General features: G+C 43.5%; 3 protein-coding genes across 4 annotated transcripts in view; all 3 read left to right on the top strand.

The window, feature by feature from the left end:
* Nucleotides 1–11,051, top strand: part of LOC126563484 (uncharacterized) — a 40,898-nt gene extending 29,847 nt beyond the window's left edge. Inside the window, exons 8-13 of the mRNA XM_050220129.1 lie at nt 2,383–5,938; nt 6,142–6,392; nt 7,501–8,282; nt 8,741–9,204; nt 9,299–9,449; nt 9,588–11,051. Of these exons, the coding sequence (XP_050076086.1) occupies nt 2,383–5,938; nt 6,142–6,392; nt 7,501–8,282; nt 8,741–9,204; nt 9,299–9,449; nt 9,588–11,051 (6,668 nt within the window). The remainder of the gene's footprint in view (nt 1–2,382; nt 5,939–6,141; nt 6,393–7,500; nt 8,283–8,740; nt 9,205–9,298; nt 9,450–9,587) is intronic.
* Nucleotides 5,777–24,765, top strand: part of LOC126562852 (N-acetylglucosamine-6-sulfatase-like) — a 63,997-nt gene continuing 45,008 nt past the window's right edge. Inside the window, exon 1 of the mRNA XM_050219445.1 lies at nt 5,777–5,780. The gene's annotated coding sequence lies outside the window, so the exon portion shown is untranslated. The remainder of the gene's footprint in view (nt 5,781–24,765) is intronic.
* On the top strand, nt 20,012–24,352 carry LOC126562689 (group 3 secretory phospholipase A2). Of its 2 annotated transcripts, none has more exons than XM_050219255.1 (5): nt 20,012–20,196; nt 20,550–20,719; nt 21,309–21,503; nt 22,184–22,271; nt 24,250–24,352. In XM_050219255.1, the coding sequence occupies exons 1-5, from the start codon at nt 20,012–20,014 to the stop codon at nt 24,350–24,352; spliced, it is 741 nt and encodes a 246-aa protein (XP_050075212.1). The 2 variants fall into 2 exon arrangements, with proteins under 2 accessions (XP_050075212.1, XP_050075211.1); XM_050219254.1 differs by lacking the exon at nt 24,250–24,352 and adding an exon at nt 23,356–23,629.

Here is a 24,765-nt window from a genome sequence, read left to right as displayed (position 1 = left end):
GTTTAATTTCGCGGTATCTGTCAATTCTGCATATGTTCGCATCGATCCCTGAATCGGGTTGTTTATCTTGGCGATATTTTGATTCAATTACTCGTGGAAATATTAACATGTGTTGGCGGTTAGCTAATGGGCGAAGGGGCAAACCGCTCTGAGGGGGGAGGTGGGGGGGGGAGATGAATGGATGCGGAGGGATGACGCTGTATCATTTTGGAAAGTGCTCTTGTGCTGTTTTAAAACCTGCATCGTGGGATTTTGATTTTACTGTGGCATCGCCGTCGTCCTTAGCGCGCGGATCTGTTGTTTTGTCAATCTGTAGGAGGTGCTTCGTTTAGTTTTTAAATTTAGAAAACACATAGACTTGTTTTTTTAACGAGTTTTAAGTGATTGTTTGTACTACAATCAGTGTGTATTGAGATTTGTTATAAATACTTTGAATTATAATATGCTCATCCGAATTACCTGGTAATCTGTTTCGAGATGTTTGTACAACACAAACGCTAATACTTGCTAGAAAATGATTTAAACACACTGCTAACAAAAAACAAACTTGTCTGTGGTTTAGCTAAATTTTACATTTGCTTGCCTCGAACCGCAGGAAAGCGCATCATTCTCAAATCGATATATTTGTTTAATATGTAGATTCAAATTGAGCCATGTTTACTACCAGCCCGAACAAGTTTCCACACTACATAGCTTGGTGGATCGGACCGATGAGTAAATAGCACACACACATGGTATTACTTGGTGCAACCTTAACGCAGAGTTCTAGTGCTAGTTGCATGCATTATTGATTGTTTCGATAATCATGGAAATCATTGTAATTATATTTAAATAATAAATCATAATTGACATCCATAATACAAACAATATGGCTATCGCAGAGCGTAAATGTACGTTGGGGTGCGGTATACCATTGCATCATTGGAAAAGGCACAGTTACAAACGGAGAAAAATCGGATTGCTCGTTCCGGCATGCAGAATACGCGTTGCAAAGGTACGCTAATCGATGGCGTACGCTAAATTAGCTTACGTTTCGTTGTAACAATAAAATGGATATGCAATTTCTAACTATTCCTAGAGCGGTTGATCGCGACTGTTCTAAGCCCATGTTGAATGTATGGTAAAATAAAACCAATTGCTACACCATAATTACCTTGCACAAAAGTATTGTTCTCGGAAGGTTTCAGCCGAATATGAAACCGCGAATCTACTTTACATGGGTTGAACAAGTTTCGCCGAAAAAGTACAAGTACAGGGTAAAGAAAAGAAGTACACAACTTTCAAACTCCATTACATTTCCCGTTGGGGATTCATTCGTGCGCACTAATTAAATTGAATTAATTAAATGAATGAGTGAGTGGTTAAAAGAGCGAAAAAGCGAGTAAGCAATCAGTGTGCAACCGCGCCAGTTAGTTCGTTAGAGTATTTGAACGATTTTCCCTTCTGTCAGCGCCTTTATCAGCTCAGTTTGATTAGTGGACGACGACGACGACGACGGCCTTCGAGGCGTGTGTTGTTTGGTTGGTGGTTGGGTTACGTCGACGTAGAGGTGCCCCTTGAAGGATGATGAAATGCGGTGCACGAATTCGTATTTTACCCTTACGGTCCGCTCGTAATGTTTCACTTGAAAGCGGGTGGTTGGTTGATTAGGTGTTGGCGAGAAGAAAATTAACATTAACGCTACATTTCCCATGAAACATAAAATAATATGATCAAGTGGATTCAGTACCGGCGGTATCACCAAACCAAACAATTTGCTTTTTCGTCCCAAAAGTCATCCGGTAATGATGGTACATAAGTTATGGAGCGCGTGATGAAGACCGATGGAAGATGTCCGTGAGGAAGTGTGGTGGTGTGGCACAGCTTGGGGGAAGGGTGAGGAGGCTGAGTTGAAGGAGAGTTGGAGTTGGTATTAGGTGCGCAATTTTGGAAGCGAATTTTTGCTTGCCTTGCTTGTTTGCATGTGTTGATTCTGCGAGGGCGTGTATTGGTTGGCTGTGGAAATGTTGAGAGCAGTTCACGATCTTCCTTGCTTTCGGAATTGTTCATTCACTATCTGACGAATGTTTTGTCGAAATAACTACTATGGCAATAATTTCGTTCTGATTGAATTGTGGCTCAACAAAATATGCTAAGGTAATCTGATTTCTACGCAAATTGGGGAATAAACTATTATTTGTTCTTTAGCGTGTGGTAAGGCAATGGTTGAATGCTGCAGTTTTGCAATATTTCATTTATCATTTATTATTTATAATTGGCTGTACAACGAACAAGTTAAAAACTATATGAAAATCTTTCTAGGACATATATTGTATTTGTTTGTTTTTGTTAAAAGTTACAAATTTGTTTTAACGATTTTTTCTCTCCTTTCTCCATTTGCAGACAAAACAAATGTAACAGGTGCGTTACACACGTGCTTCATCTGCAAAACAGAGCTATGTTCAAGAACCCGACCCATAGAACGAAGTCGGGCCGCACAATACGGCATTACGGAGGCAGAGATACCTGCCGGTGCCAGAATTTGCAACAGCTGTCAATGCAAATCGGTCAAATCGCGCTATACTCACTGTCCACTTCCGACATGCCCGAACCCGAAAGATCGCGTGAAACGTTTCCGCAATCTTCCGCCGCGGTTGTTCGAATTGGCCCCCGAAATACGTGATCCGATCGTGCAAGAGCTGCAAATACCACCAAATGTTAGCAAATGCTGCTCGGCATGCTTAACACGCATCCGTCGGAAGATGGGTCCCCATCTGCTGGGCAGCACCAGTCTTACCGATGACGAGGTGAACCGACTGAAAAAATTACTGCAAGAATATGGTCCAAAATGGAACCAGTTTGCGGAAACGCTTGCGAAACCTGCCCTTGCTCATAAAAACTTTTACTTTTACTATCAGAAAAAGTATGGGCTTGATGTAGCATTGAATGAATACTACAAGCTGCATCCCAGCGAGGATCGCCGACCGGCCATGACGGATGGTGATGAGTCGGACCTGAGCGCTGGCTCGTCGTCTTCTGATGAGCGGGATGGTGGCAGCGATACGACAGCGTCGGCTGAAAGTCCAACCAGTGGTAATGCAGGAGGAAACAGTGTTACGCTCGGAAATGTAACTATGGGAACGAAGTCATGCAGCAGTGGTAACGCTAATGACGGTACCTCCCTTTCGGAAGGTGCGACTACAACGAAGATAGACGAAGGTGGAATAATTATGCTAGGTGGTGGTGTTGGGAGTAACATACCATCTGGCGTTATTGGCAATAGTAGCAACAACAGCGCCAGTGGTATTAGTGCTGGCAGCGGCAGTAACAGTGAAGTTGCAATTTCTCTTGCACCACCACCGAAAACAACTGCGACGATTACGGGCTCCTCTTCTTCAACCTCTTCCGGAGGTAGCGGCGTTGCGTACGAGGATGAGCGCTTGCTTCCGCCTGGTCAACCGCAGCCCCGAAAACCGTTACGCCACACAGAAGAGTACGATAGTTCTGCGACAGAAACGGCAGACGAAGAGAATGAATCGTCTCCTGCAAATAGACAGAGCCCCAAGGTGTCACTTTCACATCCTCCCATACCGCACGCACACTACCCGCCACCACTACATCATAGCTCAGGGATTGCGATGTTGCACAACTCCATCAACAGTACTCAGCAACAATCGAACGGTCCTCGATCCAATGCCATCGGAGGTGGTGGTGGTGTTAGTGGTAGTGACCTTAGCTCGGCACTGAATGTACGGGACGTGGTTTTGAATGTGATCGAGAGATCCTTAAAGAATAATTCCTTGGCAGCATCCGGCAAGCCGCCTCCACCAGGATTGCGCGACCTGCAATTTGGGAGCAGTGCTACCCCACCTGCTCCCGCTGGGCAGCAGCAAATACAACCTGGCGTACCAGGTTCAGCTTCATCCGTGTCTTCATCGGGAACAAACGCTTCGTCTACCACGTCCACGATGATAAGAGATTATCGTGACGGAACGAAGGTGGTGCTTACTTCAGCACCGGGTGTTTCTCAGTCGATCGCTGGTGTAGGTTCTTCCGTATCTTCGTCCCAATCTGCGCAGCAACCGAACCAGCTGTCGATGCCAGTGTCTAGCTTAGGTATTACGGTGGTAAATTCTCATGGGCAAATAATTGCATCGCCAGGAGGCCAACAGCCACACTCATCTTTACCGCCACCGCTCGTCGGTGGTCATGTACAGTTAAGTCATCATCATGCATTGGGTGGTCAAATTCCTGCTACTATTACACCCATTCCACACTCTATTCATCTTGGAGCATCTTCCAATTTGAATTCCTCGGTCGTGCGTACACCGAACGATGAACCGCAGACGTTGGATCTCAGCATTAAAAAAACACCTCGTACGGAGGCGATGTCGGTTGCGTCAGCAGCGACTACAAAGTTAGTGGAGGTTAGTAACAGCAGCAGTGGTGGAGGAGGAGGAAACTTTCCACCACCGCCGGCACACAGCCACAGTAATAGTAATCATCTCAGTGGTGGTCCCTCTGGTGGAAGCAACGGCACAGGGGCGAGCAGTGGAAGCAGCAATAATGTTAATAACAAGTACCATCTTGGTCATCCGGGACCTCCAAACTCGCACGGTGCATCGGTAACCGTGTATCGAACGGACGGTGCATTTTCAGGACCGAACATTCCATCATCGTCCACTGTTGTGGGAGTAGGAGGGGGTGGACCGTACGTGAGTTACCATCCGCCCGTTTCGGGTGCGCCACCCGATGCCATGGGTCGACCGTTAACGAAATCCCCCTCTAGTACCGGAGCCACGTACCTTAGCATACCGTTGGGTGGCGGTCCGGGACAGAGTAGCGGCGCAATATCGATGCAAGTACCTTCCGGCACAGGACGTCAGTCAACGTTGTCATCGCTTACGCCACCACCACCACTGTCTGGTAGTGGAGGACCGAAGGGAAAGAACACTCCCAAGTTAAGTCCCAAGTTGTCGGGCAGTGGATCGGTCAGCGGTGTACCGAAAGGAGGATCCATTACACATGGCACACCGGTGAATGTGAACCAACAGCAGCAACAGCAACAACAGCAGCAGCAGCAGCAGCAGCAGCAACAACAACAACAACAACAACAACAACAACAACAACAACAACAACAACAACAACAACAACAACAGCAGCAGCAGCAGCAGCAACAACAGCAACAACAACAGCAACAGCAGCAAACCCAGTTAATTATACAAGGTCAGCAGTCTTCGTCGGCAACATTAAGTCCGCGCTACGAAAATCATCTTCTTCGTCAAACGCCACCATCATCGGTTGCTTCCAGTGGTCGTCCGGGTGCTTCTTCATCGCCTGTTATAATGAGTGACAAATTCATTGGTTCTATAACGCAAGGCACTCCTGTACACGGTGGCAGTGGAGGACTGTTACCTGATAAGCGCTCCAACTCGTCAGCATACGACTACAAGCGTCAGAGCCCGGCCCAGACGATAGTTGTTCCCGGTGGAGGTCATGTTCTACCCATTCAATTTAGTCCTTATGGGGCTGGAGTGCGTGGCGTTACCGGTGGAAACGGTAATGGAGCTCCAGGCGTTGCGGCGTATTCTTCGCTCGAGCCAACGTCCCAGCAGCTTAGTTCGCGGCAAATCATTATGAACGACTACATAACGTCTCAACAGATGCAAGGTCGAGCTGCTGGTGCTGGTGGCAATGGACCGGTCGGTTCTTCTGGTGTGGTACCTTTGGTTGTGAACGCAGCTGGCGGCGGTCGCTCAGGAAAAGAATCTCCTTTGCCGCGAAGCGTCGGTGGCAGTTCGGTGGGCGGCCCTACTCCGCTGTCGATTCCATCAGGTTCGATTTATGGACTTGTGGGAAGCAATGTGGTTGGTGCGTCACCGTTGAGCATTGTCAGCAGCCGGCAAGCGCAGAACGATTACCTTAGTCGTACTTCACCAGCTGCAGATCATGTAAACAGGTAGGGATCTTTTGTTTTTTGGCGAATTGTTCACAAATAGATGAGAATATGTAGACACTTTACGTGGGCCTGCATTACAAAAAGATTTTAGCAAAAATCAACTTTATAGACAACAAAGTAGCGATAAAATTGAATATTAGAAGTTAATTATAGTTTTTGGTGTGGTGCACATGACTGATCCATTGTTTATCTTTTAATTGCAGAATCTCACCGGTGTATAGTAACACGTCTAGTCCACATCGAACTCCACCACCGCCACAGCGCCAAGGCGTCATCCAGCGTCACAATACTAGCGCCAGCAGCGGGAACAGTAGCGGGCTTGGCAATGGAGGTAGTGGCAATACCGGAAGTGTAGCAATGGTTGTTGGAGGAGGTAGTACGTCTTCTAAACCGCCAAGTCCAGCGCCTCGCTATCATTTGCCAGCTCCGCCACCGCCTCATCACTATCTTCAAGGTATGCAAACCAAGAATAGCAATAGGAATAGCATTTTTTAAATATTAAAATTGACATACAAGACTTGAGTACCTTTGGATAACTAGTCCCATAAAATCTTCTTTTAACTAGAATGGAGAATGTTAAAAATATAGACTTTCGGTCAAATTGTAACAGGTGGGTAGAGAAGTTTCAGTCCTACTCACGGTAAAAGGATTTTTTGAACAAATTCAATTTTTTTACGCAACTTTATTGCCTTGAAGAGCGAAGCAGTGCTTATAGCGATCTGCTGTCTTTTCGAATCCGAATTTTAACAATATAGTTTGACATTAGCCTCAAAATAGGCCTCTGCTTCAGCGATGGCCTCTGCTTCTTTATAGGACTTCAATTTCGTTTCAGCTACCATTCTTTTCTGGTCTGTGGATAGGAAATAGTTTGTTTCCTGTAGTTTTGTCACATATCGACACCAAAATTCGGCTTTATTGTAGTTTAAAAGCTTCAAACCATCCGTTGTTGTTTCTGATCGATTGTCAGCTAACTTGGCACTCAAAATATCTCTAATCATGTGATACATAAGTTCCGTAAATATTGCTAGAATATTCTGCATTTCCCATCAATGCGGTTTTATGGTTATCCAAAGCCTATATATATGTTATGGAATTTTTTAACATTTTTGGGGAAAAAAACTCTTTCGGGCGATCGCTGCGTTTTGCACCGGCTATGTCACTTTTGAACTTACAAAACAAATACTTAATGTTTTAAGGTGGTTGTGCATAGTGCAGGTAAGACTTATCAAGATATTGTTTGGTTTGATCAGTGTTTTTATCCATGAAAATAAAATAATGGATTAGCCTACCTAATCCATGCTTATCCATACTTTGCAGCTGTATCAGAAGATGCTCCACTCAAAGCACTATAACTTATCATCTAATCTATTGACAGTATACAGAAATTCATACATGTGTGTTTTGAACGTTGACCAAACTGGCAAAAACTTTAATCCATTTTTTGTGCCACAATTTATACATCAGGACTACACCTTATCTACTCACCTGTTACTTATTGTATCAGATTGAAATTAAGTTATGTAAATAATGTTTTCTTTAAAATGTTGCGTTTTGGTTTGCAGATGCATTTACTTCGTTCGTCGATTTAGCAGTGCAACAACCACCGATGACAGTTCCGCATAAAGACGATGCAAAACGTTCGGCAATCGATCAACAGCAGCAACAACAACCGCCAACGTTATCGTCAGGATTGTCCGTATCTTCAGCCCATCACCACGATATGCGCTATCAGCATCCTAGTATGATACCTTTCCACCATCAGCAACAGCATCATCATCATCAGCATCAGCAACAAGCAAAACAAGCCGCTCAATCTTTTGTGCAATCCCAGCAGCAGCTACAACAGCAGTTGCACCAATCGCAGCAGCAACAAACACAACAACAATTGCACCAGCAACTACAGTCACAGCATCAATCGCAGGAACAGCAATCGAAAGCGCAGCTGCAGGAGTCCAACAAATTGCAGCCCCTGGAACACTCAAAACAACAGTCACAGCCACCATCCCAGCTGCAATCACAATCCCAAGCTCATCCCCAGCAACAGTCCCAAAATCAGCAGCATCAACCACCACAATCGCCACAACCGCCGCAACCGCATTCACAACATCAACAAACGAAACAGCCTCAGCCACCATCGTCCATGGGTCAACAATCGCAGCAAAATCCGCAATCACATCATTCAGCGCAACAACAGCACGAGAATCAAGACAATGAGCAGGAACATCAGAAGCAGCAACAGCAGCATCAGAAGCAACAACAGCAACTGCATCATCTGCATCAACAACAACAAGCTGCAGCAGCAGCAGCGGTCGCTCAGCAACATCTACAAATGCGGCAGCAGCAGGTATGTTTGAGCGATGTTCCACTACAGATTGATTTAGCTTTTAGCAAACAGACAATAAGTCAGGAGCGAGTGATTTGTCCAATATTAAAATAATTCATGAAGTATTTTAATTTCTTATTTATAAATTTGTGGCGCATCGATATTAGGTATTGGGATAGCTATCCTATAAAGAACCCGAATCCATGTATAAGTAATAAATGTTCCACAGATAAATGTTTTTTGGTTCGGAATTTTATGGGAGAATTTGCGCATTTTTTTTGCATTTGCATTTGCTGAACGTCCTTCACAAAGATAAAACATTTTGTGATTTGTGACCGTCATAGGAAATAAAAAAAGAAATAGAATGTGAGCAAAAAGATAACAGTATGATATATGATGAGATTGTAAAATTTGTATTATGTTTGTTATTTGATAAGTTTAGTAAATATTTTAACGCATTGCTTGTATCATTGTAACAGGTGGACATGCAACGTCGGCATCAGCAACAATCTCCGATGCATCCTTCGTTACAGCAGCTGGGACCTATTCCGTCGTATCAACGGGATCCTCACGCTGACCAGCGGGATCGCCGTGACGAGCTAAATTTCCGTGGACGTGTGGAACTTGAGCGTACTATTATGGTGGAAAGGGCAGAACGTGAACGGGATCGGGAGCGCGATCATCGTGATCGTGAGCGAGAGCGCGAACGAGATCGTGAACGAGAGCGGGAACGTGATCGCGATCGAGAAAGAGAACGAGAACGCGAACGTGAACGAGAGCGGGATCGTGAACGTGATCACCGTGAGCGACGTGAGTTGGAACGTGAACAGCAGGCACGCGATCAGCTTCATCGCGACCGCGAGCGTCTCGATCGGCATCAGGAGGCAGACGAACGTCGAAGAAAGCAACAGTACGAAGGGTTTTTACCAGATCGACGAGATAGGTAAGAGAAAGTTTTTCGTACAGACCTAGTAGAGTGAAGATAAAATCTGTTGTGTGATAAATGTGTTAAAAAACTTTGTACTGTTTTTTTTTAGAGCAATCGAATTAATGGGCGCTCGCACTACTTCGGATGGTTCACTGACAGCAGCAAATTTAATTGATGCTATCATTACACATCAGATCAGCCAAACCGCGGTCGAACCACCTCCAATGCAATCGATACGGGATCCTCACAGGACACCATACGTAAGTATTATCGCCACTTTAGGCGCAAATAATAGTTAACGTGTTTTGTGTTGTGCATTGCGGGGAACAATACTTAAGGAGTAGCTTCAATTGATTGTAATATTATTATAATAATTTTATTCGTGTGCTTTTCCACAGTTTGGCTCACGCGATCAACGTTCCATGGCTATGCAGCAGGTGATAAGCGAAAATAATGGAAGTAAATCCCATTCTCCCAACGTAATCAACGTTGATTTGGATTCGGACAGCGTACATCCACACCATAGACGGGACATCAGCGGGATGAGTGGAAACAGTCTTAGTGGTGTGAAGAATATCACGCTTGGCGAGCTGACGGAATCGATCATAGCAAAGGATTACTCACCGAATCCGAACCCATACTTGTCGCTGCGACCACCGATGTTACCGTACGGTGCAGTACCGGCAGGAACTCCCGGTGCGGAAGCGATGCTGGCAACCGACCACTGGAAGCATCGGCGGCCGACGTCGGTAGCAGCCACGTCTGGCAAGGAGGAGCAAATGCAACAGCAGCAGCGTGGTCACGAAGCGCAAAAAGGTCCTGGTCGCGTGACGCCGGAAGATCGACACATTATCCGGTTGGCGCAATCGCCAGGACCAAGAAGCAAGTTCCACGAATCCGTTTCACCCGACGCACAACAGTTCTTCCATCCGGGAGCGCCACATTTGGGACGTGGTGGTGTTGCCGGTGCAGCAGGAGGAGGAGGCGCTCATGCCGGTGCTGGTGGACGGGACAACTTTGTGCTAGATTTTTACGTAAAAAATCGTATCGTCGAAGCAATGCGCACCGAGGACGAAAAGCGTGCCTCATCCGATGCATCGATGGTGGTGGTGGTTGATGGCAGCAGTGGCAATCGAAATGTTGATCGCCAGCAATCGTCACCCCGAAGTTTCCAAAACCTTTCCCCACATCCAACTTCCGCTCACCATCATACGAAGGACATGGGTTTGGTTGATCGTAGTGGTACTCCTGCTTCGGGAGGAGGTGATGGACAGCAGCAGCAGCAGCAGCAGCAGCAGCAACAACAGCAGCAACAGCAACAGTCTCATCATTCGTCGATTGAAGAACAAAAACAGGCGCAGCAGTATCCTCAACATTCTGCACCATCTTCCTTGCTGTCGACATCGGGCTCGACCACCACGAGTCCGGCAATTGTTCATAGCACGTATCATCAGCAACCGATAACAACCTTCACCACCCCACCAACGTACGCGTATCCCTTCAGTGCACTAACGGTTGCGAGTGGGGGGGCTCCTACACCAGCTACTTCCACCTCCGGCCATCCGTCATCGTCAGCCTCATCCGTTGCCACTTCTATAGCGACAACGATGGGTGGGTCCGGAGGCAGTGGAAGTAGCAGCGTGAGTGGCATGAAACCCATCAATACCGGGATGATACTCTCCGGAAGTGGGCCCGGAGTTGGAGGTGGAAATAATTCGATCGGCTTGAACAATGCTGGTGGCGGTGGTGGTAGTGGTCCCGGCGGTGGTGTGCTGACAGACGATCGTCACGGTGGTGCGCCTGCCATGGAACCGAAACCGCTGCTGTCTGCTCAATACGAAGCACTCAGCGATGAAGATTAAGGGTTAGACCATGATGGTAGTAGTGCGTGCTTGAAGGTGGAAATTGAAATACGGACTGGGATTGTCCAATGGGGTACAGTTTATTTTTATTAAGCATCTTTTTTCTCCTTTCGCTCTCGGTTATCGGTTATTGGTACACCGATGATGGGGGAAAAACATTTGTGGAGGGCTTTTGTTTTCATCGTTTTAATTTTATAACGCATGTCAACCGTAACTGCCTTGACTGTGTAAGCAAAAAGTTCAAACTGATTATTCGTTAAAGTGTGGTGTGGTTTGGCTCGGTTGTATAAAAAAAAACTTGTCTTATAGTCAGGTTCATATGTTGCGCGCTGCTTTTATAACATTGGGAAGATATGCTTGTTTGGAATGCGTGTTTGGTACACGAAATGGATAAAAACAAGAACACGCAAAAGTGACGACGATATAAGGGGAGAATTAACTTTTCCTCCATGTATTACAGAAAATACCGCAAATTACAAAAACAAACAAACAAAGAAACCCACACACAATATAAACATTTTCATATGCCATACATTAGACAAATGAGAAAGCAATAATCGCAGTTTAAAATCATAAACACAGCACACGTCAGCGCAGGGGTTAGTAGAATGATTGGGACTGCCCGTGAAGCTCTAGAACTGACAACAACTACCATTTTTTAATTTTTTTAAACTACTTACAGTAATCAACAGAGTATATTTGATTTGTGTTTTTTATTTTACTACTGTTGTGTGTAGTATTCAACAGTTCATATTCGTCATACGTACCGTTTTACAGCGATATTTTTTTGACAATAATTTCATAACGTTTAAAAATGACCATTAAAAAGCATGTCAAAAGTAAACGCCGTTCAAGCAAATCTCTGCGACAAATTTATGTTGTTCAAAAAATTACAAAATTTATTTATTCACTACTCTTCTTCGCGTGATTTTTAAATAATTCGTTTTCTTCTTTCGACACTACAACCTCAAAGGAGCGCTCTTGGCCAAGCTTCCGCTGATTTCCTTTTACCCGTAGCTGGTATCAGCACGGTTCTGCCGTGTGAAGACTGGCGTTGCTTAAAAAATTCAAAACTCACTATTCGGAATAAAAGAAAGTTATTTTTATTGTTTAAAAAAATCCGATCATTATTGAATGCAAAACCAAATGCAAATATGAGATTAGAAGAGAAGGATTTGAATGCGAAGTACGACGATATGGCAAGATAATATAGCAATTCCAAGCCAATAAGATGCTTGTGCACACTCAAACATAAACACCCAATAACACAGATACACATTTCCGAACACACGCTAAAGCTGATAGCATAGAAGGCAAGATTGTTACACACACGGAGACCCCAAAACGTAACGTTGTAATTGACGGTGGTGTAATATTAGTACACATTATTAAGCAACGACAAATAGAGCAAATTGATGATGAGGCACGTGGTTTTGTGTAGAGGTTGAAAGATGAGCCTATGACCCCCTAGCAGGAGAATGGGAAATTTCAGGTTGCGATCATTGATTGGGACCTGCTTGCTTCGCTGCTGTACTGTTGCGAAAGGAAAGGATGAGTGTGGATGTACGTGTGTGTACAATAAAGGATAACGTTTTCCAGAGTTGAACTGACTGCCGTTTTTTTAATGTACGAATGGCTTTATCATGCGTTTGAATTACACTGCTGCTAGACCACCAAATTCCGGATTGTAGACGACGCTTTGCCGACGCAAAACTTCCCTATACTGATTGAATGTATGTCTGTGTTTGTTTGTTTTTTGTGTGTTTGTTCATGGCGCAATGCGAGAAATCAGGGGCGAAATAATCTATCCCGCGTGGAGAATGTATTGCATTAGGTCGGTAATAGTAGATCGGGACGGTAAAAGACATTTGGGTGAATGTAATGAATGATATAAAAGAATGAAAACAGAAATGAAGAACGAAACAGAGAAAGAGTGAAGTGAAGCAGATGATAATGGAAGGAGCAGAATGAGTGGAGTAGCAGCTAACTGTTGTTGGAAAGGATATTACTCAAGCAGACGAAGAACAACAGCACACTATGTACAGTAATAAAACAAAAAGAAAGGACAGAAGAACGATGAAGCCCGCAAGCAAAAAAAAAAAAATTAAGCATACAATACTACGACGCTGAAAGTCAGCGTAGAATGGCAATCTGTTCTTTTGTTATTTTTTCCTTTAAAGTTCTTAGTTTACGGCATTATATTGTACGATTGATTTGTTCATTTTATTTTTCCAGCGAGTAATTTACCGATTACGAAAAATGATTAGAATATGCATTAAATAAAGAGAAGACGACGAGGGTCACTGGGGTGAAAAGTATATTGCAAATTTATATGTAAGAAGAAAAAAAAACAACACACGAATACATCTGAGTGAATGCTACTAAATGGATGATAAACTTGTAAAAGGAAACAAAAAAAAACATAATAGGAAACCATACAAAACTACTGCACGAACAAGCGTGGGGAGACATGGTAATAGAAACAGTCGTTACATGTAGATGATGACGATGATGATGATGATGCAGTGAAAATATATGAGACGAACTGAAGAAGAAAAAGAGAAGAGAAAAAAAGGGAGAAACAAATGAACCGATATGATATGAATATAAGACCGAGTAGATAGTGAGATAACACGTAACTAAAAGTAAACAAACAAAGAAGTAAAGAAAATAAAGTGAAAATGTAAATGAAGTCGGTGTGTGTTTATGTTTGTTTTATATTTTGCCGAATGCCCTGATACTGTAACCGTTCAAATTGCATCGTTTTCTTTAATAAATCTCTAATTTAAGAAAAAAAAAAACAATCTTTGGCTCTTCATCCGGCGGCCTTTTGGCGGCATTTTATCTGTAAGTGTCGAAAAATGATTTGTTAAGTTTTTTTCTGTTACAAGGTCGCCTTTTTAATAATCCCTGTCGTTAACTATTATTTAAATTTAAAAGATAGATTTTCCACTTGAAACTGATCTAGAAACATGCGATCGGACGGCACTGGGGCACACTTAGGTTGACTACTCTCAGAATCCCCAAATGCTCCTTTTATCCAGAGTTCGCTTCAAGTAGAAACCAAAACACCACTTCGCCATCTTTGTGGTACTTTTTAATGCATGTGGCAACTATTGGGAGACTCCTTGTACTATAAATCGCATCGGTCAATACCATTCCTGAAGAAAATAAAGTGGGATGTGACGTCCTTTTCATTGATTGTGAACAGCAGCTTTTGTTGAATGATCGCAACGGGCTCAAAAATGGTCGGATGATCGTTAGATCAAAGCTTCCATTCTATAAACTCCAGAGAAGGGAAACTCCAGAAAGGACAGAATCTGGTAGATTTTTGCTCGATCGTATCCGGCCGACAGAAAATGTGACACAATGGCCGACTTTTTTTCGAGCCCGGATTGAGTAGACGATACGAACAAACTTTTGAACAAAGAAATTTTACTGTTCTCGTCTTTTTACTCTGGTTGGCTTAACGATCCTTCTAAGCTTATATCGACTATCTATCTAATATGGCTTACTATAGACTCATTACGTACCACGTGCATAGTTGGTTAATCAGCCCTCAATCAAACACTATGAAGAGACGGTCCAAATGGGATTTGAGCCCCGGTCCTGCTGTTTGAAGGCCGGCGAAGTTGTCGCCTCACCACCGGGCCGCCCCACGGTGTTCTCGGCCTAGCTACTCCAAGTTAAGAGGTAAAGCTCTCAAATTTTTACAATATGTAGTTAACTAGTATCAGGGGGCGGCCCGGTGGTGTAGGCGACAGCGGCGCCGGTTTTTTAAATGGCTGGATCGGGGTTCAAATCCCATCCGGACCGTCTCCCCGTAGTGAAGACTGACTAACCAACTACGTGGTATTGGCAGTCTAGTAAGCCATTTCTATGGACGGCATGACCTTAGAGGTCTTTAAGCCAACAAGAATATGTCAACTAGTATACATTGCCCACAGACTGGTAGACTGACCACCAGTTTTAGAGCATACGTTTATCGGGTAGCTGCTGTATTTACTATGCAATATGTATGCATTTATTAGCAATACGGCTTCGCTGTCGTATATGAGTTAAAAAATGTAAACGTTTATTTATTTCTTTTTTTATTATGAAGTATCACAGTGCGTCGCCGTTTTGTCAACACCGTGTGCGATGACTGAAACAATGAAACCCTAATCCTTATTCTTTGGCTTATCTCGGACCGATATGTATACATGTTGTTTATGATCATAACATGTGCGTTCAAATATGGCCTGATGGTTCTGTGTTCTAGCGATCCAGCTGGATAAATCTATCATGACCGTTCTAGGGCTATAACCAAAAATATTCTGTCTTCTAGAGTGAAGTAGCAGTGTTTTGCATAAATTTCTGTGGCAGATTTTTAACACGCGGCTGGAAAAAAATGTAGTGAAGCCTAATAAATCGAATATACGAACAATAAAGGGTTCAATTCCAACCGGTACTCCGACTGAAACGCGATGCCAATAGAATTGGATTGAGTATCAATGCGACAAGGACAAAAAACCTACTTGCCGGAGGCTCTGACCGTGATAGAGCCCGACTCGGAAGCAGAGTATCAGTTAACGGCGGCGATCTCGAGGTGATAGAGGAGTTCTGCTACATTGGTACGATCGTAACTTCGGACAACAACATAAGCAGCGAAATCCGAAGGCCCATTGTTCAGGGGAATCGTGCCTACTACGGACTCTATAAACTCTTGCGATCTAGAAGACTGCAACAACACACGAAATGCACGATTTACCGCACCTTGATACGTCCGGTAGTCCTCTACGGGTACGAGTCTTCTATGCTGACGGAGGACGCCAATGCACTCGCCATTTTCGAACGGCGGGTGCTAAGGACTTTCTTTGGCAGTGTGTGCGAGCAGTGGTGAAGTTTGACGGTGCTGATATCCTGACGGTAATCAAAACCGGAAGGATACGATGGTTGGGGCACGTGATGAGGATGCCGGTTGCCTCATGTCCCACCAGAAAAGTACTCGTCAGCGACACATTCGGCACGAGGCGTAGAGGAGCGGTCCTGTTGGCTAAATAAAGTGTAGTCAAACCTGTCGGAGATTGGATGCAGCCGTGGAAGGAGTACTTCAGCCCTAGACCGACTTTCCTGGAAACGGATTGGCGACCTGGCCATGTCTACGCCAGGCCAGGCCAAGAATAAGAAAGGGTTTAATCGTTTTTACGGAGAGGGGTACATATTATTTGTAGCAGTTTGTCTAAAGCAATAATCTTTACTATGGAATAAGTACTAGAATATGTCGAACAAAGCTTATCTTACCATAATTTTGGTGTTTTAAGTGGTAAAATTTCATACTTTTTTTCGAATTCTACAACCATGAAGAATTTAGAAAACGATTGCCATGCCTTCTCGGATGATCTAATGCTGCTTAGCTGGGAGCTTGGGCTTGGTTATCTATAAAGAAATGTATTTGTTTTAGCCCTTCCAGCCCTTCCCTTTACCTTAAACTCCATGACGAAATAATAATTCACAAAAATCCAAGATACATCCTGAAACCTACACTAAAAAAATAAATAAATAAAAGCTATTAGTATTAACTGTTGAGGTGATTTATAAACCTGATTGATCGACGACGCGCCTACTTTAAGAAAAGATATTTTTCAAAGATGCCTGCAGCAGCATATTCAATGGCATTATCTCATAGACCGTTTTATTTTACTCATGGATGATGAATTTTGTACAAGAATGTCTATCATGTCCATAATATTTTTCGCCAGTTTCAATGATTCTATGATCTCTGGATCCGAGTTTCACTACGATAAAACCAAACCTCCTAATATGTCAAGCCTCAGTTCCCTCGTAAGTTGGTTTCTACTTGTTGGATATTTTTACTATTTCCTGCTACGAGCTTACTAATAAAACGATCAAGACTTCTCATTTTCTGTCCCTGGACTGTTTTGGTCGCACGATATAGGGTGATGGAATGAAAAGACGTAAAAATAAATCTGTTTTTTGTACTCGTTAGAATTTGAGTTCTATTCGCATATTCGAAAGATGCCCTTTTTTTTCGTTGGGAATACGTTTGAGTCCTACGACAGAGCCATAGTCATCTGCCTTAAATATGATCTCTGAAAATATTGGTATAAAGTCTAAATGAGGCAGATATTGGAGTTATTTGAAGATAACTACTGATACTGTGGACTTAATTACTTACCTACCAGGCGCTACACACGATCTTCTTGATGATCATTCTATCTAAGCATCTATCTTTCACTCGAACACTGTTAAATACATTCACTAACTTTCTTCACAAATGCAAACATAAAAGATGTCTTTTGAACGCTGCATAAAACGCTTTAAGTTGCCATTCGATCACAAACAAAGCAAAATTTCGGTAAAACAATTCAAGGACGTGACCCACCGCAGCCAGTATCCTTCTTCATCTTCGGCGGAGGGAAATGTGGTGTGATGCTTGGCCATTAAAATAATATTTGTATATTTTAACATAAATACTTAATACGCATTTAGCAGACTTGACCATTCTATGCACCACCTGCTGATGAATGATCATCGTTAATCGCAGTACTTGAGCCAACTCGTAGTGATGGGAGTAAGGCAAAGAAAGAAGAATAGCACACACCGTCCGACGGCGCAAAATTCAAACAATCTGGCGTCTAAAAGATCTTTGATTGGTAATCTACAAACAAACCTCAATGGCACAGCATCAACCACTGCTTCGTCCGTTTGGATCAGGGCGCAGGCCGGGTGGTGGTGGTGGACACTCATTCACACACTCTCACATAAATATATTGGCGGCATGACGGCTTCGCTTGGTCAGTTGGCAGTGGTCAGCATGATCCGCGTGGTTCGCGCATCAGTTGACATTTGACTTTGGAACGATACGGGTCGGAACGCGGATGATCGTTGGCTGTATAGCGCACTGCTTGGTGAGGTGTGCTTAAATTGTGTGCTGTGTTGTGTTGCATCTGAAGCATTTCTTCAATTCTGAGCATAAAACATAACAGAGGGAAGAAAGCAGCTGTCTGTTGCAAAAGGTAATCTTTCACGTTCACAGTATGCAACCCGGCTAAGGTGTGATAAGAATGCATGAAAGTGCAAAAGGTTGTGTGTTGTGGCATGATAAGAAGTGTAATTAGGTTGTAGTCTAGTGGTAGTAAGTGTTTGGCATCTGTTGACCCAGAATGAAGGCATGCTGTGGTGGTGATAGTGTTGTTGTTGGGGCAGAACAGCGCACCCAGCACCATTCTGCGCCATCGCGCACATGTCGCGCAAGTGAATAATTTGATCTAATTTGGTTGATGCAAAGATGTGCGATTGTCGTATGCGCTGTATTAGTGAATAATTTTACTGCCCAAGGAATGGCAGCAGACCATCCGGCGATGACGAATGTGGTTGTGATTTTCCGTTTTGCTGACTCTGGCATCTGTTAAATCTGTTAGAAGAAAGTCTCTGCAGTGTCAAGCTTGAGTGAGGAGTTTTGTTTCCCTTTATCTCCCAAGAACCTTCCAAAAACTGTTGTTTGCCAAGTGGATGATGTAATGTTAAAATGTGGAAACAGGTTCGTCCGCCGTCCAAGATAAATAATCCGTGTAGTCCCTGCAGTCCTCTCGCGCACTAGAACGATGTTTCGCACCTTAGTCGAAATGTGTGATTTTGTCGTATAAAGCAAACATGTCCATGTCCGATCCATATGTTTGCCAGAACATTTCTAATGCTGTGGAGAACATGCGTGTTTCGTTTATTTGCTTATAAAATTTGCAGCTGAAAGTATTGCAAATCTTTCAGGTCCCCTTACCGCCGCGGGACCTTTTCGAGCCGAGAAAGAGCCATGATAATAAGATCGAGAGAAGATTTGAAGGTCGTTATGATTATCATACAAGCGCTAGTCAATGGGGAGCTGACCCGTAACGTCTTTTACGAACGATCGAAGATCAATGGACGGGCGCTTTGATCGGTCTTCTTCTTTACTTCAACCCACCCGTTCAGCGTTCGGCTCGAGGTCAGTGTCACCCGAAAAAAAGGTTCGCGGTTGGGGTGGATGGAGCCAAACAAACAAACAAAAAAAAAAAAGATATAAACCGGAAAAGCAAGTTTCCACTACACTCTCTGAATCAATGTGAAATTCACTGCTCATCAATATTCATCGGGTTTGTGAATGTCGGGATCATGGCGCAATCGGAGGGGATGCATAAACGCGTCCAAATTTAAGCCATATATGTGGATGTGTTGGTTGTGCAAAAAAAAATGTAAAAATAAAAGATTATTGTGCAAAAATGTAGTAACAAAAATCTAGGTCTCTTGCTGTTGCCGCCAGTGGGAGGGAAAAGCTGGTCGAGCTGAAAGCACAGATTTCTGTTTATTTATTTTTATTCAAATGTCTGGTCCATTGTGGTTGTCCAGCATATTCTATCGAGATAGCATCATTGTGATGTAGCAGTTTCATGTTGGCACATATTTTTTTAACGTATATTTGTAGTTTATACTACAGTGTGGCCATTCATTAAAATCGTATATTTGTAACAGATCCTATCATGATCATTGCGTCGTAGCTTGCCTTATAGGAAGTCATGAGATGGCTAATAATAAATGAATTAAAAAAAAAAAAACAAGTGTTAAACTAAGACCTTTTAACGTTTTATTGAGCAGAAAAATCATGAAAACTAATGCATTGTTTTAAATATCAAACAGAAAGATTTTTTTTTAAATAAGAAAAAGTTTTGATAATCAATTATCAGAACATGTATTTATATTTTGGTAAGAATAGTATACAATTCAAAGTAAATTTGTTTAAAATGTGCCTTTTAACTTTCACAGTATGGCAAATGACTAATTTGGTCATACAGTAACGTAACAAGGAAAGGAAAGAGATGTACAGCCAACCTTTTAAACATAACAGACTTGTACACTATTGTACATGATTCATTCAACGATCTTGAGCAATACTTATTATGCGTACGATATATTCCAGCTTATCGATGCAAAGATCGACAATGTTTGGTGCTAGCTGGTGCTTCAGGGTAGCCTGCTGCCTGCTGCTTCTGACAAACCTGTCCCAACGGACGCAAGTTTCCGCCAGCTCTGTTCTAGTGGCCGACTTCCGGATGACTCGGATGGTCGAACTTAGCAGTCGACCTCCTTACTGCAAGATTCACTCAGATCGGTAAGTACGCTTCAGCTTTTCCTCTTCAATCACGGGCAGGTAATTGACCCTCCACCAGTCGTGTCCTGACGAATCAGCCGGCAAAGAATGTTGAAAGGGAAACTGAAGTTGAAGCATAAACAACAACGAAAAACCGGTCCATGACCCGGGTGCCGCGCTCGTACGGAAGTTCAAGGCCGTGCGGCGCAGCGGTATTTCAAAGATGGCCTGAACAACCTGTTGTTGATGGAAGTGTACATAAGTGTAGGAATTTTTTGGACTATTTGTACAGATGTTTAATTGCATATGCAAACATGGCAAAACAGTTGCAACTTTCATCGTTTACTTTCATGAGCATTTGTTTTCCTTTCAAGTGGAGACATTCAGCGAATGCTGCTGGCATCGGACACGAAGAAGGTGCGACAAGTACCGCGCGAATCGGTCATAGCTTTAGAGGAAGTATGCGGCGAAGCGAGCGACATATCCGGGGAGCTGCAGGGTGGTTTGGGATTCATCTATCCCGGCACAAAATGGTGCGGACCGGGTGAGTTTTTGACGCTACTTGTTTTGTGTACGAACGTTCTTACGTACCACGATCGCGCGATCATCGCGAGGAAGGCCTTAGACGCCATAGCCGAGCAGGTGGTGAATGCTTTGGACAGATCTAAACGACACCCAGGAAGTATAACATTTGAAGATAAAACAGTGTATTTGTGTAGCTTGTGTTCATTTCCGGAATCTGAATCTGTTCTATCTTGCGGCAGAAAAAAGGGGCTACAGCCGCCATACATTTCAAGATACAAAAAATGCAGGTTAAAAACACAGCGCAGCAGGGACAAAAAAATGCTACGGAACGAATCGTTTCGTTTTCCTCATGTACTAGAAGTGTGCCATACAATTTATCTAATTTGTAAGATAAACATTAGGTTTTTTTTTGTTAGATCGTGGCCAGGAAGTACTTTGCGCTTTAGTCGTATTAAGACGTATCGAATGAAGCAAATGTGAAGCATATTTTCCTCGTTTTGGTTAAGTCGGAAGCCTCTTTAAGTACTAGAATTGACTGTAATACTTGTGTTAGTGTTGCAATTACTACAAATTTCTCAAGAACTGTAAAATTGTTGTTTATTTTACAGGTAATATCGCAACAAACTATTCGGATGTAGGACGATACGCGGCTGAGGATCAATGCTGCCGGGAGCATGACTTGTGTCCGAACATACTACTGCCGGGTGAATGTCGCCGTGGGCTCTGCAATCGTGGGACCTTCACTCGTTCGCACTGTGATTGCGATGCTCGGTTCAGGAGATGCTTGCAAAACTTAAACACGGGTACGTAGTGCGTAAAGTAATGAATTCTTGCTCGCCCAATACTGTTACACTGTTGGTTGGAATGAGAAATGGTGATGCTTTGGTTGAAGCTTTCATCGAGATGCTGCTGATTACTGGGGCGAACTTCCGGGGCGTACTTATTTAAACAATCCATTTACTAAGTGACCTGGAACATGAATAATATAGCTTTGGACTTTACAACTTTTTTCTCAACTGTGCTCCAAATGAGCCTTGATCGCCATTTTTAACTCAAATTGTGTACAAATAATGAGGCGAATATTCAATATTGCCTGTAGCACGTTAATGATTTAAATTGAAGTTTAATAAAAGTAGTCGCAAACGATATTCCGTTCACCTTTACGGTACGAACCATTGGGATATCTGATCTGTTAGAGTTAAAATAGCTACTTTCGAAAGCAAGTCCTTAAAAGGTTGTCTCATTTCGTGGAAGAAGCGACTAGAAAGCTGCTTTTTTTATTCGTACAGTAATGCAAAAGTTTGTCTAGCTTAACGCCAGTCAATTAGCAAGTCCTATTAAGCAACATCAACCAAAGTTGATCCAAAGATAAAATAGCCGAGTGCAATTGGCATCGTTCGGCATCGACCGAACGGTTTGTGATCGACCGTGTGTTATTGGCTTTTTATTGTTTCAACTTTGTTTTTTTTTTACTATTCCACAGAAACGGCCAACACGCTCGGTGCTATATTCTTCAATGTCGTCCAGGTGACATGCTTTGGCGAGAGAAGACCGTGCTCAGTTTGGCAAAGGTTAGTTCACCAAGTCCATTTTTCATTGTGCGACAAGCGTTGTTGCGGTTGTGCCTGCCTGTATAGTCCCGCAAACGCATCCGCGATCGGTTGTCCGATCTTCGCGCCATGATTGATAGCGCGAAAGGAAACGTAGCGGGGTAAGAAGAAGGGAGGAGGCATAGAAAGCCTAGATCGGTGAGATCGGTTTACCGCTTTACAACCGCCGAAAAATACATGGGCACCCATCAAGCTTGACCTGCACTGTTGTGGCAGGTGTTGTAATCTCCTCTTCCGAAGCCAGCTTTTCGGGCTTGTTCGAGAGTTGATGATGATTAGCAAAGACCCCAACCAGCTGGGTAAAAGCAGTGCTTCGGTATTGGATAGCAGCACGTTCAAGGGTGTTTCGAGCTGCGTTTCGATATGGTTGACACAGCCGATGAATGCGCGTAAGAGGATGGAACGGTCCGGTTCCAATAGGCGGGTTTTCGTTAAAGATAAAGCGCACACTAAGAAGCACGATGAGCTCGGTTCGGGGTTCGGGTTTAGTTTTTCGACCGTTTCGACCTAAAGTAACCGGTAGTGTTGCGATCTCGCAAAGGCGGAATCGTGTGAAATCAACTGCTACTGGGATCGAGCGGTAAAGCTGGCTGGATGGTTAGTGCTAGCTGCTGGGTGAGGATGCAATACACAGAGCTGGAGCGGTTAAACAAGGGGAGCACGGCTGGGGGCATATGGGGGGTCGACCGATGAAGAGATGCGTGTGTGACTGGTGACGATGATGTCTGACCTTGACTCTGTAAGTGAGGCTGACGCGAAGTGGTTTGGTGGAGAAAATGAAAAATGTTTGTAAGTATCCACATTCGAAATTCAGGGTGAACCGTAATTGATGCTGAGGGTGACTGAACGCGGAAAAGCGAAAGTCTGAAACAGTTCCAACTACAGCTACGGAAGACTGGTCGGACTGGTCGAAGAGTTGAACCCCGATGCGATACGTTGACGATTAGAAACACCATTACGATTGACTTGTCGACGCCGCACAAGAGCTAATACTGATGTGTAAAAACCTCTCTGTTTGATCCAAACTATTTATCACCATTTTCAGCGACAGCCAGTCCGGCTACGATTGTCCCATTCAGTTCTATCGCTCCGGAACGTACAGTTTACCGTATGGAGCCGCCACATACAGCAAACACAATGCGCTGCGCAACTCGAGATCGTTTGATGTAGGCCACTCCAACGACATTAGTGATGGAAATCGATTAAAAATTGATTCACTAGGCTTAATATCACACAATTTGTTTAAGGATCTGTTTGTACGCCCGCTGAATGGGTACACGCGGTACTTCATAACGGCCAAATCGATCGTCTACGGTTGAGTGTTACACTCTGGGACGTTCGAACGAATCTCACGTTTGGCTAGAACTATCTCGCCGAAGAACAGTATTTATCGTAGACTGATTATTTGAGTTGAGTCATAATGCTTCGCACCGACCTGCAGGTGCGAGTTAGTAGTCATACATACTCAGCTTTCGTAGCTTTCGTAAGTTAAGTAAGTACCTTTACAATATGAACAGTACAGCAGTCAAACAATGAGCTGACACTCTGTTAGAGCCGGTCAAATATAATTTGCATTTGAAAAGAGCCATGAGAATCGAACAACAGCAGAACGAACGTAGAAAGTAGCTGTCGAAAAAGGGAAAGTTATCGTGGCGGAAGAATGTAATGCTAGGCTAGGACGGAAACAGAACGCTGCCGACGGAGAGTAGAGCTCATGGACAATGGTGAGTGCGAGGAAGTTTTGAATTTTCGTGTACAGCGATAATTGGGCTAGCGATGGTAATGGTAATTCACGCTTCTGGTGGTTGTGGTGCTGTTGGGTGTTGGTGTTGATGTATCTCTTGTGTGTTTTTAAACTATTTAAGGTTAAATAACAAATTTTCCTATTTTATTATCTGTGCTTTTCTTTCATTTTTCCTATGTGTGTCTTCCCAACCAGAGTGGGCTTCAACCAGACGGAAGCGGACGAGCTTTGCTCTAGGTGGAAATACCGGCCAAGCGAAAAGTACATCCCGATCATGCAGCAAAAGTCCAACAAATAGTTCACTTCACTGGTGCACAGGGAGTCCGGGAAGTCGGAAGCTAATGGCTACTGAGGGCGATCTGTTTAGGGAGCACTACTGGAACATGTACAAGCCACATCCACTGTAAAGCAATCAGCCAAAGAGATTTGATAAACCAGGTAGCCACCAGAAGAGGTTTTCGATCCCAAGATCTTGACGGTTTGCTTCAATGTGCTGCGTTGAGAGCGTTTAATGCTTATTCGATAATTCTCAGGTAAAAGTATGTAACAACACGGTTGATTAGAATTTTTTCACTCACATCGTAGCCATTTTGCATAGATATGATATGATGCAGAAGTGCGTAGAATGCAGAATTTACTACTTGATCAATCAACTTTTAAAAAGGCACATTTTAGTGTAAAATAATAACATTCAATAAAAAAAAAAACAAA

Source organism: Anopheles maculipalpis, chromosome 3RL (assembly GCF_943734695.1).
Source record: "Anopheles maculipalpis chromosome 3RL, idAnoMacuDA_375_x, whole genome shotgun sequence".
NCBI classification, from domain to species: Eukaryota; Metazoa; Arthropoda; class Insecta; order Diptera; family Culicidae; genus Anopheles; species Anopheles maculipalpis.
Note: the sequence above shows the minus strand (reverse complement) of the source record. Positions and strands in the feature narration are given on the sequence as shown.